Genomic DNA, 15,000 nt, shown 5'->3' with positions numbered 1-15,000 from the left:
TTCCGCTAGTGGAACAGAGATTGCCAACATTGTGTGCTTACTTCAAGTGTTCATAGGAATAAAACGCAAACAACGGTTACAAACATTTGTTTGAAATGCATAACTTTTATAAACTTAACGTTTCGTATGTTACAACATACATCATCAGAAGTGATTATTATTCAGTTACAGATAAATTTAAATTCAAAAATACATCTGTACGGACTGGGAACTAACGAAAATTGATTGACATAAAACGACAAGAATATCCTAATAATTGAGATAAAGTTTCTCACTACCAACGTTTTCATTTAAGGCTGGCTTAAGATCACGGATCAACCGAGACTCTTTAATTTTGCAATGCATGTCTGATCGACCAGTTGCTAATATTTCAAAATGATCCCACTTAATTCTATGGTTGGTTAAGAAAACATGATCAGCAATTGCAGATTCGTAACAATTTGTAGTTAGAGCTTTAAAATGTTCTGTTTTTCTGTCACGTAATCGTTTCGTTTTGAATTTCCCTATGTAGAAATCATTGCAATCCCAGCAGTTTGCTCTGTACACTACTTTTGACCTGAAGGAAGGAGCTAGTTTATCTTTGTAAGGGAAAAAAGACTTGATTCTTCGGGTGTTCTGAAAAACTATTGTAACTTTGGGGGGAGGGGTGTAGGGGGTTGGAGAGGGGCTATAAGCGGAAACGAGCTACGGAAGTGTTAAGCCCTCGTAATATTAATTATTAATTGCTGTCATTACTACAAGCTTAAATGCAAGGAAGACCGTCAAAACCCTCTCTGTAATTATTAGTCAGAAATTACTGGTAAACAGTGTCAGACAACTTACCTTTCCTTTCCTTCACCTTGCAGCTCTGTTTGTCCTTCTTTTTGCCTTTTTTGCTTTTTTTTTGCTGTGAATGCTGTGCGGTTTTTTAAATGATTTCCCATTTCACGTACTCCACGTTAACAAAAAGCGCCAGAAAAGCCGCACAGACGCGATAAATTTTAAAAGTCACCGAGTTACAGAGAATCATGACTGACGTGATACGTGTCGACCTTCGTACCAAAAAAGGAAATAGGTGACTAACAAGTGCGTCAAGCGTTGAATGATGGTTTGTTTATATATCTTAATATGCACAAAAAATATACATGTAGCAACACCAACAGAAGAGAAGATTTAGAGTCATGCTGGCCTGGTCGGTCATGTCGCTGTCGAAATAACAAAGTGAAAAGATGTCGCTTTGTCGAAGTTAAAATGGATTGTCGCTGTCGCAAATTGCTTTTTTTCCGTAAAGTTCTGTCGGCTGTCGGTGTTCTGGAACAAGATTGTCGCTACATTTTTTTGCAATTTTGGAGCGATGTCGCTTGTAGAACTGCACTGTGTACATGGATTAGTCCTTTCAGCGGGTTTGGTTTTCACGCTAGGTGCCGACCCCTCGAACAATTGTAACTTTAATCGAGAAATATCTATTCCTTCAATATATTTTCAGGATTGAAGGAACGGCAATTCTGAGTCACTCTGGGATTGTCGTTCAACACGACATGCTCCCCTTGGTTTCATCATTTTGATAGAGTATACCAAATTCGATGTATGGAAAATCACGGGTTTATACCTCTTCAAGACTCCAAGGCAGATTCACAAATATTTCCGCTCTAACAAAAAACCTGAAAACTTCAATAGCACGTGAATAAAACATGCTTGTATGCCGCCAAAACGTTGTCAATTTCACGACATAACCGCCAACGTTTCATTGGTCAAAAGTGAACCATAACCGGACAAATCGTTAACGTTTGAAAAGTAGAACTTCGCGCCAAATTCGTCACACTTCAAGGATGGACGCAAATGGTAGTATCAACTTTGTCGTAATTTATGATAATTATCCTACCATGTGAACTATTCCATTGCGTTACTCTCAAAACGCTAAAACGTCACTTTCCTTTCAAATATCTGCAAATTCAAGTTACATAGGCCCCTCCACAAATCGACGAGATAACTTCCGGTAGGGCAGGAGACAGATAGGAGAAAACCTCATCTTTTGTACGTGAGCACGATGTTTACACTGTTACAATTGACTGAAAGCTAACGTAGAAGTCAACATGGCCGTTCGGAAATGGGAAGGCTACACTTTGCTTTGTCTCGAGGTGTTCATTATCTTCCTCAACGTTATTGCTATCATAGTTATTTCACGCTTCAAGAGAAAGTACAATCCAGATGTTTTAATCTTTGCTCTGGCGGTTGCAGATCTAATGAAGGCGCTTTTTCCGTTGAATATGACTTTGGTCGTTTATCTCAGCGACAAACCAATGGAGCAAAACTCCTTTAAATGTAAAGTATTCGGCTGGACCGCCTTCACTCTCAACAGCGGAATCATGCTTGTTATGACGGTAATGGCTATCGACAGGTATCTCGCAATGTGTTGGCCTTTCCGATACAGACAACTATTCTCAAAGAAGCGACTTATTTGCACAATCGTCGGATCCTTTGTGTTCAGTGGAACGTTCTCCGTTTTTCCCTTAGTTGGGTTCGGAAGGATACAAGCATATCATAACGGCAGCTTTTGTCATTTTGATTTCGACTCAACGATACCAGTGAACCGGGGCTACAGTATTTTTGTACTGTCACTGGGATTCTCTATGCTTGTGGTTGTGGTATTTTGCTATACTCGCGCCATGTTGAGTGCCCGAGGACTTATCAAGCGCCAACGACGAATGTCTTCTCGTTCTCGAGACATGGATAAATCGGAGCAGAAGAGGCATGCCATGAATCGCATGTTTGCTCGGCTTATGATTGTCATGATGATAGCGTTTTGTATCTCGTGGCTTTTATTTTTGGTAAGTTGAAGCAATTTTTGTTTCTTCTGTTAACGTTTCTTGTGGCCTTCGTGTTGGTTGATTTATTTGTTTGGTCCGGTTAAACACTTCATGTGAAGGTGTCTGTGCCTCAGCTATGCCAATTATCTTTCGTTCATTTAACTAAACGCATACCATTTGCAGCTCTAGGGGCAATTATAGCAGTTTTCCTTTCTTTTCTTTTTTCTTTGGTATAATAAACAAATAAATTTAGCATTCATACGGGTATCACAAACAAAACCGCAAGATATGTTTTCTTCAAGAAGGCCTATGGTGTAATGATCACAAGATCCCGTTTAATCGGTGGAGGACACGCACACATATTTGCCCCAGCTAAGAATATAAATCCGGCCACACTTCATCCAAACCTGGATAAATGATAAAAAAATTGCAGTTAAACCAAGTAACTTTATACTTAGTTATGATTGTAATCGCATCAGTGCAGATGGATTTAGTTTTCAGGCCTTGTGATGTTTTTCTTGGTTATGGTTGCTCCTTGGTCTTCATACTTTGGTCTTTGATTGACATCTTAAACTGATACTGCAACAGCTCTTAAGTCCCTTCCGATATATCACAGAATGAATGGTAAAATTTATTTGCCCTGGTGTGTACTACAATCTTGTAGTTATGATGATTTGTCAGTGTTTACATAAATACGGTTTATTTTAAGCTATTCATTTCAATTAACCTTGAAGCAAGAATTTTGTTTTCATTTTTGTTATAATGGGCGTCAGCTGGTTATGCAAAGATTACCATGGATTTCGAATACTTATCTGCAGTTCTTCAACTGTCACATCTACATTTTCCCCAGGTTTTAAACTGTTTCCTAGGGGAATGAACTTACCGATTCAAACTGTAGTGGTTTTTTTAGTCGAAAACAGAAAGGAATTGTTTTTTCGGTACGTGCTGTTGTATTTGATGCGTGAAGTGTTTAAACGTGTTTTGAAACAAAACTGCCCTGCTTCCGCATTTTGTTTGCATATTCTGACACCGCGAGATAACCACAAAAATGTAGATCACAGAATTTCAGCTTCCTTTTTCTCTGTTACCAGTCATTTTGTTGCTTGTGCTGATTCTAATTTTGGCTATACATGTCACCCAAAGCGCTTTGGACCCCTGGGGTAAAGAATATTTTAACAGTGAACAACATGAAGTTACAGTAATGACTCAAGCATAGCAGTTTTCGCGTGTCTTTTGCCTGACAAAATGGAACCAACTATGAACAACTTCTTTCGACATTCCAGATAACAATTAGAACGAAAAATTGAATTCACCGTTATTTGTTATTTGCCATTGAGTGGCAAACCCGGCGCCGGAGAAGTAAACGGAAGAGTTGTTTTGCATACGACTGGGACACGTCATTTCGTGAATGGCAATCGCGCTTCAAGCTGGGTTTTATAAACTCGACAACGATCACAAAGATGTTTAAGTTTGAAAATTCGCAATACTACGAACTGAGTAATGTGTTTACATGCGATGGCACTTTGTAGTACTTCGCTTTGCAAACACATGCACGGTCGAAAAGCTAGAATGGTGCGTTACACAACGAATAGCTTGTCCTGCCGGCACATGTAACTTTAATAGATATTAAGCTATATGTAGATCTGTTAGTTAAGAGCTATGAGCATCAATAGATGTCTGTAAGCTAAAGTTTCTCAAATTGAATCGAAATGACAGACAAAACAACAGTAGCCAACAGAATCTCGTAGTAATCAAGTTGTCTTTATTGCCTTTTGAATACAATCAATTCACCTGAGATTTTGTTCATAGCTTCCTCTATCTCGCGGAAGCAGATGCATTTCTTTTCTTGCTCTCCAGGACTCCCAGTTCACGCAAAATTCACAACTGCACGGAGTCGTATTTTCCCTTCTTGAGTCTTCCCTTTCGGTTGCTTCCTCTTCCTCGGATCCTGAAGTTTCTCGCATTGGTTCGAAAGAATATGGTTCAAGTTCTGCCATAAACTTTAATACGTGTATTAACGACCAAGAAAGCGGAGTACTATGTTTAGATTTACACAATAACAGAAGAATTTATTGAAAACCAGCTGCTTATTGTAGCGCAATGACGTCACAACATGGCGGTAGACATTCCTTTTTTGGAAGCAACAGGAAGAAAAAGCAAACAAAATGGCGGACGTTCGAATTGGAAAAACAACCAAGGATTTCGGGCAAATTCAAGGCCTTTCAAGATGAAAAAGGTTTTTTCTTATTTTTTTTAGGAAAAGGACGTTATATTTCGACAATAACAAGACACAAAAAAAATGATCTTCTAAGCTTCAGTTCTCCGAGGATTGTGAGTTGGTTACCAAAACATCGAACACAGACATACTCACTTCTTAAGATTATTTCGTCACTGCAATTTTCTCTTTCGCAAACAAGTGATGCCAGTTGGACGAGACTTACGCTTGTCGTTTGCAAATTTAATCTAGGACTAGACTAGCAGCGTATGTCACTTAGAATTGTAAAAAAAAACTGGGGCAAAAACCTTAGAAAAATTTAGAAAAAAAAAATAGAAAAAGTTGATGGAACGATGTCGAACTCGGTTGAATGGTGTAAGAGCAAATGCACTTACTAGTAACCTCTACGCAACCGAAACGGGGAATTAGCTTCGTCACCACCTGAATATTAACAATTCAGGTAATCAAACAAATGTACAGATTGCCGTAAAACCCCGGGAGGAAGTACCTTCCAATTTGAATTGTAGCCTAAACAGGTTCTTACATAAATGGTAATTAACAGAAAATTAGGCTGGCTATCTTGGTTTTTATTTTGTGAAGAAAAAAACCACGTTGTAGATAGCAGAATGATTTTGTGAGCAGAATTAATTCTGCCGCTGTGTGAGCGCGGCCGTGAGTGAAGCGAACGAACGAGACAGCTGTCTAATCGGGCGAAGAACACATTTGTCTTCGAAACGCAAGCGATTGTACGGTGGTCAAAGGCGCAAGGAATTGTGGCTATGCTCGAATGGAGGAATTAAGATAGGCGGTATGATCTTGTAACACAGAAGGTAGAGCCAACTAAGATTGTTTATTCTGTCACGCAACGAAGAAATAAATTCGAAACCGTTCAGTTAAAAAGGCCAAGAACTTTAAATGTTGTAGGAAAGAAATGTTTTAGCCACCTCTCCAGTTCTCAGGTCTGTGCGCCAGTACATCGTTTCTGAGTTATTTGTCGAAGCGTTTCACGCAACTTTACAGAGTTTTGTGTGAGTTTTGTATGAAGACGCCATGTGGTCCACCAATATGGCGGCTGGTACTCAACGAAAACATATGGAGTTCACTTTGCGATGAAATTACCTTTCGGTCATGAGATAAAATACCTGTGTATAAACGCATCTCCTAATGGACTTGAAAGGCTCAAACTGCTGAGATTCATAGGGATGGACGTCCCACCCCCCCACCAAATAGCTTTGTATCACGGTGTCACGTCAGGAGTTCATGAGTAGGAGCGAGCAACGCGCATACTATGCCTTTGTCATGGCATTTTTACAGACCAAGCTATTTTTGGACAACCTTTGCCGCGCACCGGTGGCTCAGGTGGTTGAGCACCGGACTGTCACGCGGGAGGTCGTGAGTTCAACCCCGGCTGCACCATCACTCAGGGTCTTTAAATAACTGAGGAAAAGGTGCTGCCTTTGTAATTAGATCTGCAAATGGTTAGACTCTCTACTCTTCTCGGATAAGGACGATAAGCCGGAGGTCCCCTCTCACAACCCTCTTCAATATTCGTAATCCTGTGGGACGTAAAAGAACCCGCACACTTGTCGCAAAGAGTAGGGTATGTAGTTCCTGGTGTTGTGGTCTGTCTTCTGTGGTGTATCATGGTTGGGAGCGTAAAATGGTGGTTAACCCCGTAGGGGACCTATGTCCTATTGTTGATTCCACCATGTATGTAACTATGTATTCATACTTAATCAGTAAATCAATAAATAAATTTTAAAAAAAAAGGCAGTTCCGGTTCGGTGACCCTATGACTTCAAGTTAGTTTCCTGTGATTAGTTATCGGGCTCCTGCGGGAGTCTCATTAGCTGGAAATTCAATCTAAAAGTAAATCGGTCAGTGAAATGCCGTGACTGGAATATAAGGGAGTTGCTTGCTCCTCCTACTCATGGGCTCCTGGTCACGTAAGGTGACAATTTGGAAACGAAACGAATGACGTCACGGAACTGGAAACTTGAAAAAAGATTTATTTCTAGGTCATCTTCAACCTCTATTAGATAGAAATTCAGAAGACCTTACGGTTTTGATTTTAGAATTTGATAACTTCACTGCGAAAACCATTTATTGTTTTTTGTGGGGTCCAAAAGGAGGTCCAGTTTGGGGGTGCACGTCACGTTTTGTACCGTCCTTGCTCAAGACCTAGTAAAATCTTCCTTCAATTCCACGCATGAACCGTCCTTAAATTACTGCAAGCATAACTGAACATCTCCCTTCCCTTCGGCGGCATTTCTACCATTTAGGGAAACAAGTCCCCTGTACAGCAGCCAGTTTTTCCTTATCCCTTTAAATACAGAATTTAAATGACTATAATAAGTGAAATCGAAAGATCACTTCACATGAATCTTCACAACATCAACAGGTACATTTGCTGTTAAAATTCCTTGCCCAATAGACCATATTCGTATTCGCAGTATTGGACTGGAACTAGCTTGCAATGGATGCTAATGCGGGGGTATCTTTTCAAATGCAGATACCATTTAATATATTCCCCCCGCATTAGCCTCCATTGCAAGCTATATGTTTTATTACAATTTAAACTGAACAGATTAAAATGTCGTCCCTTTGTTAAAGTACGGAATACGGACGATTGATGCTATTTTATGTTAATAATGCTCATCTTACGAAGAGGATGTTTGTAGAGAACTCCAAGTGTCAACATTACTTGCCAAAGTCCACAATGTTTTTTTTTAGATTTAGAAAATCAGAACTTTTTCAAATTTTAGGCTGATACATTTTAACTTAAAAAATAGGTTCTAACTTGCGGGAAGGGGTTTTGCTCTTACAGAATAATCACGTGATTTCGAGTGCGATTATAATATTTAGTCTTTTGTTTTAAATTGCACGACAAGAATCATGTGATTACGTCTCAATAATTTACATGAAAAAATTCAAGATGAGATTGTCGCCATCAATCAGAAGAAACGCACGCGCATCACCCAATCACGCAAAAATTGCGTCATCCGGGGTTCGCATAAGATTGGTCATGGTTTGTTACCTCTTTTTGCACTGAATTAGTACTTCTTTTCTGCAATGTTTTCTTGAAACTACATTTCTCCTAGCCAATCGGAATGGAGAAATGATTGCCAAATGATCGTAAATCGTTTAGTAATCTGTTCGTTACCGCGGACCTTATGTATTGTTGGTCAAAGTCGCCAAAATTAATTTCAAACAGAACTGCCAGTTCTACGTCAAATCACACTGGTTTCTTAATTTCTCAAAAAAATTGTGATATAAAACAATTTACTTCGCATTTGTAATATCCGAAATGATGCAGGTCGAAATCACAGCCTTGAACAGAAATAAGCTTCACAAATTACACACCTACGAACACTTGGCTTTTCCTGTTGACATGTTCGAGTAAAACTGAAAGTTAAACAAAAGGAAATGCCGTTTGGTAATCCAAACTTTAATACCGATTGTTTATTTAGCAACAGCCAACAGAGAAATTATTAAAAAACATCGATTTCTTTCCCCGGCCAGTGTTCAATTCGAAAGGACGGCCACCAGAATAACTAATTTAAAAATTAAAGAACTTATGATTCTTTTAAGCTTTAATCATTGTTCTTTTCTGAGAGCATTTTTCAATCAACTCCAACTCACATGAGACAAACGATTTTGTTTCTATGAAGTAAGCTACAGTACTAACTGAAGTAGCAAACCGTGTAAGTTGCGTGTGTTCAGAAGAGTGCAGAAGAACAGGTGACAGGCTTTCTCGACCTTTTACCAGATTGGCGGCACACGCAAAGAATAATCTTTCAAGGAGCACACGCGAACATGAAAGGAACCGCGATAAGTAGCAGACAATATGTCGTGCGCTGTTTAATTTTTTTACTTTATTTTAGTTTTCATCGGGGAAGAAGAAATCCTGAATTTTAACTGAAGGGACCAGTTATGTCTAGAAATGCAATTTTGATATCCAACACGAAATATCTCGTAAATTTGAGTAATTCCTACTTATTTCTAACAATCAGGTAAGGGTAAAGGTTATCCTTGTTTTTAGAGCAGGGTAAATGCAGCAGTTTATCCTCACTTAAGGGGCAGCATTTTCGAAGACACTTTGTTACGTTAATTGTCGGCTCATAACTGCATCGTGCAGTCACCTTTAAGCATATCTGAGATGCGCCAACCAACCAACCAACCACCCAAGTGAGCGAATTTGAGAATTATATTTGTTGTTGAAATTGCATCCATTGAGACATGCGTCAACCCGCTTAATAAGGAGATTATTTTACATTTGTCAACTGGATCGAAAATGGTGCAACACTGATTATAATTTACTACTATTTTGGGCAAGTAATTCATGACAGAGTCTGAAATCACCAATAAATTTTTAAAATTATGTCCATTTCCGTCTTCACCGTCTCAATACGTAAAAGCTTATTTGCAAAAGAAGCCGACCATCCATTTTGTGCTTGCTTTGATGGTAATGCTAAACCTTATAAATTGGTAGCAATTTATCAATGTAGCCTGAATGTCAGCCAGGCCGTTGAAATACAGGCTACTGGTTAACGGTGTTTGATGTAGATCCAGGAGATTGGGGATTTCATTATGCTTGGGTACGTACAGTTCAAAGCGCTGCAAAGACAGTCAAAGGTCGTTGCTCAGTAACTTCACTATAAATAAACAAATCACAACAAAAATTACTGATTTAGCTCAGGCAATTAACACTTCATTAGGTTTCAAAGCATTCCAATCCGACCTCTCCCACGTGGGGAAAACAGGACTCTTAAAGTGTACTAATTAGACATGAGAGGTTTTCGCAAACGATCTCTAGAGAATGAATATTTTTGAAAACGGAGTTTTTGCCAGTAATACGGGCAACATTTTTCATGCAACTTTTCGCGCAACGATGTTGCGTTGCAAGTTGAGATGGTTTGTTGTGCGTATTACCACCTTCTTGCGCAACAAATTTTCGTGTTGCAAAAAGTAAAAGCGACGTCTACTTTTTGCAACATGAAAATTTGTTGCGCTAGAGGGTGGTAATACGCACAATAAACCATCTCAACTTGCAACGCAACATTGTTGCGCGGCAACTTGCACGAAAAATGTTGCTGGTATTACTGGGCATTTGCTGTGGACGAGCGAAAACGGAGATTTGAAAACTTTTAAATCACCAGCATTTGAGGTTATTATTTTCATTTTTTTTCTCTTACGGTACCATGGACTCATTTCAAGTATGCACAGTGGGAAGAACGGTTAAATTCGTTTTCAGTGATTGGATGGACTGTCGAAAACGCTGTGAGGATGCAATACTTTTTAAGCGCTTTCACATAAACAGAAGAAAGGAGACTTAACAAACGCATTCGTGTTGGCTCTAAGTCAGTCAAACTTGTTTGAAGAAGCACCAATAAGTCGTCATTAGAGAGATTAAGCATGACACTAAGGCCCCCGTCCACACGTATCCGGATATTTTTGAATCCGCAACTTTTTCTTTCCGGATACACCTTCCGTCCACAACTTTTTTAATGCGCTCTCCAGAGTGGATATTTTTGAATCCGATATGAATCCGGAACCGTGTGGACGCCAAATTCGGATATTTTTTTATCGAGCCCAGTTCCTTACCGTCAAATAAGTTCTCAAGATGGCGGCCGAGGGCTTTATGGCGCATACTCTGTTACCTCTGTGTCCTTGAGGAATCCTGAGAGTGAATCCGGATACGTGTGGACGGGCCAGTACGATTTGAATACGCTACGTGTGGATGGAAATATTTTTTAATCCGGAAAAAAAAAGTTGCGGATTCAAACATCTCTGGATACGTGAGAACGCGGCCTTAAATAAAGGAGTTCGTTACTCAATTACCTTCCCAAATCACACGTTATACCATTGAATTGTTTCATTTCAAGTGCTTAATGTATTCTCTCGTTGAAAAAGAAAAGATAAACTACATACGCCCTTAGAAGACCACAACGGAAGTGTATCAATCAATGGACTAGAAAACTTTTCTCTTATGTGACATAGAAAATAGGTTAATGACCGATTTATGACAAAGACTCACTGAAACCAATGATGGATGAGAGGTTTTATAGATACGTTTACCGTGCAAAGACAGAAAACCGTTTGTGTTTCCCTTTTACTAATTAAGCTTAATTTAGTGTAAAAATGAATCTAAAAATATCAATGGGTTGTTTTGGATTTTAAAAATATGACAGTATTCTACGGTGACCAAGAGGATGTGAATTGAAGCCAGGAGCTTTGTGAATTGAACATTTTTTGGATATTTATGAAATTAAGATATTACCTGGCTAATGGGGTAACTTTGCATGCCTGTTTACTATAATCTTTTACCCGTTATCTTTTTTCTTCGGATTTTGTAGTTCAGACAGTTTTTTGTTTTGTTTTTCAAGTTTGGGCCGAAGACGACGTTACACGAGCCGATTTTTAAACGCCGATGTGTAACATTTTGTTGCAGCAACATGTTGCAGGTTTTTTAATCTCTTTCAAAATTCTGCCACATTGTTGTTCGAATTTTGTTGGAGTTGCATGGTGCGTGTAACAACCCCGCCATTGACTTTTAACGCAACATCGTCCCAGAATGCACCACGGAGAATCGAAATAAGTCGCGTCAACAGTGCCCGCCATATTTCTCGGCCAGGTTTGTCGAGCAGCAGCCCAGGCTCAAATGTTGCGAGCAACGTTGCGTTAAAAAATCATGTCATGTAACATACCGTTGCCGCAACAAAGTTGCGTTAAAAATTGTCTGGTGTAACATGAATAAAATATCGGCGCTAAAAATCGGCTAGTGTAACATCACCTTAACATTTTCAGATAACGAATGTTGGGTATATACAATGTACTTGCTTTCGAAAAGTAAAAAACAAGGAAGTGCTTTCCTTTTTTCTTTTCAACAAGCGCATTAATGAAGGACCGATTTTCTTCAGATTGTAGTTCTGGATCACGTCAGTAGCTGGTTCGATGTTCCCTCTGGGGTACACTTTTGGTCAATGCGCCTGGCCGTTTTCAACTCTGTTTTGAACCCACTGATTGGCGCAGCTATGTGCAAGCCGTACAGAAAAGGATACCTGTTCATCTTCTGCAAACTTTTACACTGTTGCGGTTTATGTTCATCCTATCAAGCCAAAGGTGAGTATTTCCTAAACATTTTTTCCAAAAAAAGAAAGCTTCGCTTCACCAAAAGTACTGAGTGATTGGTTAGCATTCTTATATTGTAGTCAGAATATTGGCACTTTCTTTTCCAAGCATGTAAAGGGATTTCTTGTCTTTCATATAGTTTTTGCCGCTAGGGTAGCTTGCAGTAAATGCACTCTGAGATATTCAGAAGCTGCATGGTGTCAATCTTCGCTTTCGTTTCTTTGTTTAAAAAAAGAAAAGTTTGCAAAATCCCTTGCCATCGTTTAGATCACTCTTTTGAGGAGAAATGTATTCCCCACCTTGTCCTAGGGTGCTGGAAGTTATCGTCCCATCATTTCATGTGGAAGCACCAGTTATATGCACAGTTTCAATGAAGCTATAGCTAACCTGACGGCAAAATAAGTGTACTGTCAACTTAAGGTGGCTCAAACCGGTTTCAACAATTTGGAGGGATATCTTATTGGAAGGATTAACTCAACAACACCGTTTCACGAAACTGCAATGTTATGGTACCATATGAAACCCAAATAATTGCTTAACAAGATGCACATATTAATGTGACGTAATAAATTACCATGGCAACAAAATAACCATCTAAAAACAACCTGTATTTCGTATATCAGCGCTTATGACTCAAAAACGAACTAGGTGATGCCCAATTTTTATTGCTGAAAAGTGATTAGCAGGCTAAGATGAAACTCTCTGCAAAGTTTAAAAACATTCTCTGGAGCGGATTGAGAGCCACGTTAGATTTATTGAAGGTTACTATGAATCTGCTCCAGATAATGTTTTTGAACTTTGCAGAGAGTTTTATTTTAGTGTGCTAATCACTCTCCAGCAATAAAAAATGCGTCTAACCGAGGTCGTTTTCGAGATGTAAGCGCTTCAACACAAAGTAAAGGGTGTATTTAGATGGTTCTTTTGTTGCCATGGTAACCTATTACGTCACATTAATGCGTGCGTCTTATTAAGCACTTATTGGTGTTTCATACGGTATCATAATATTGCCGTTAAATGAAACAGTTGGGTAGATTCAATCCTTCCAAATGGTACAGTGTTAAAACTGGTCTGAGCCTCCTTAAGTCGATACTGAGATATTCATAAGAGGGTTACAAATCTGATGTCAAAAAAAAGGAATCTAATTAAATTATGTTGCAGTAAACTTATGTTTTCGCTGACAACGGATGCTGCGACATCTCTTAGCCCCTCTGATTGACGCTGGAGAATTCATGACAGTCGCACGCTTTAAACCCTGCAAGAAGAGCCCTGCAAGAAGAGAGGGTTTCAACATTTAGTTCTCGCTTATTTGTGCAGCCTAAAATATCGCTGGTTATAAAAGAATCCCAAAATGAGATTGGTATCTTTCTGTGAAATTTCCTGATTTGAAACATTCGCCGAACTGGTCGTGGAATAAATACTCGAAGGAATCCGAATAGTGAACTGTTGATGACCAAGGCTAAAGTTTAAGGCTGATGCACAAAGGTGTAGTTTTCTAGCTTGTGTACAGCCCCCTGAACACTTTTAAACCCTGCAAGAAGAGAGGGTTTCAACATTTAGTTCTCGCTTATTTGTGCAGTCGTGCCGGTACTTTTATTGAAGGACACTTTCCTCGAGAGTCTGCACTACATGCTTCCGAAAGGTCTGCGTGTACTCTTAAGCTTTAGGAAACATTATTTAATAACTAATCGAAGAGATAGATAAAAGGAGGCAAGTCGAATCTGAACGGTCTTTGAGTTTCAAAACACCAGGAAAGAGCCCTTCCAGTAAATAAAAGAAGGGAAGACCATCAAAAATTATATAGCAAATCTCTCGGGAAAAAAGCGACCACCACCATCACATCGTAGCTAGCGTGCTTTCACAGAAAAACGTGAGTCCACCTTGTGAGTAGAGTGCATGCGAGATATTCAAATTTCCTGGCCCGTCTCAATGTCGATGACCTTCCTGATAACACTACAAGCGTGAAAGTCTTGGTTTGAATTCCGAATGGGGGTGACGATCCGTACACCAAGCGACAAAGCCACAATTTGCACAATTTTCTGATCGCACTCAACAGGCCTGTGAATAAAAATTTCAAGTTATTTTTAAAAGGCATTGATAATTCATGAGCGTAATAACGTGCATAAGCTTTATATCCTGATAAAAAAAACTCCTCCTTAGTATTCCGTATATAACAAATACTCATAAGGCATAGATTGTTTCTTGTATGCTAACATCCTCCTGTTACAATAAGGACCATTTCTGAGTCCAGAAGGACACGATCTTTGTGGAATGTTTTTGAAGCCGTTCAAAAAACTCGCAGCACGTCTTTTACTGGGTCTAAAAGCACTAGGCTACGCGTCGTGTTTTTAAACCCGATAAAACCCTGCTTCTCGTTTTTTAAACATTACATTGTGAATTCCAAACTATTTAAAAAGCTCGACGTGTCTACGAGCTTGCAGCGTGCTCAAACACAATTTGTTTTGAAGGAAACTGACATGTATTTGCACTCCATCGTATTAAGGATTTATCAACGTTTTACGCTGTTATGCCTTTTCCTGGAAGAAGGGACGCACTTACCGAGATCAAGCTCGCCTTGTTGAGTTGAACTGAAACTCTTTGTATTGTTTTAATTAACGAATGTCAATCGCGAATTGACCAATCAGCAATTTACGTTCAGATTCCATCGCTGCAGGCTCTTCCTTTCAAAACTACTAACCAAGCCCCCATATTTCGACCGCGCGCCATTTCAACGGAAGAGCCTGCTTGCAGGCCAGTCTAATTACTTTGTGCGAAGAACGAAGTATAGTATTCCGTTTTTGGACTTTGGACTTTTTCATTCTTTTTTTCGGGTCGTGCTCTGGCTGCGCATGCGTTAGATTGTATAAATAA

At 39.3% G+C, this 15,000-nt stretch overlaps 2 protein-coding genes across 5 annotated transcripts in view; one reads left to right on the top strand and one right to left on the bottom strand.

Annotated features, from left to right (window-relative positions):
* LOC137997437 (XK-related protein 6-like) overlaps window positions 1–78 on the bottom strand; it is a 2,044-nt gene extending 1,966 nt beyond the window's left edge. The window contains exon 1 of the mRNA XM_068843449.1: window positions 1–78. This exon is cut by the window's left edge and continues 1,966 nt beyond it. The gene's annotated coding sequence lies outside the window, so the exon portion shown is untranslated.
* Window positions 79–1,118: 1,040 nt separating this feature from the next.
* The window catches only part of LOC137997435 (uncharacterized), an 18,501-nt gene continuing 4,619 nt past the window's right edge, over window positions 1,119–15,000 (top strand). For 3 of the 4 annotated variants that reach the window (XM_068843448.1, XM_068843446.1, XM_068843445.1), the window contains exons 1-2: window positions 1,119–2,807; window positions 11,922–12,123. In XM_068843448.1, coding sequence (XP_068699549.1) covers window positions 2,073–2,807; window positions 11,922–12,123 — 937 coding nt within the window. In that variant the 5' untranslated portion in view covers window positions 1,119–2,072. The remainder of the gene's footprint in view (window positions 2,808–11,921; window positions 12,124–15,000) is intronic. The other variant, XM_068843447.1, reaches the window with a different exon arrangement.

This window comes from Montipora foliosa, chromosome 3, assembly GCF_036669935.1.
Source record: "Montipora foliosa isolate CH-2021 chromosome 3, ASM3666993v2, whole genome shotgun sequence".
NCBI lineage: Eukaryota > Metazoa > Cnidaria > Anthozoa > Scleractinia > Acroporidae > Montipora > Montipora foliosa.
The sequence above is the reverse complement of the archived record's forward strand: the minus strand, read 5'-3'. Positions and strand labels throughout refer to the sequence as shown.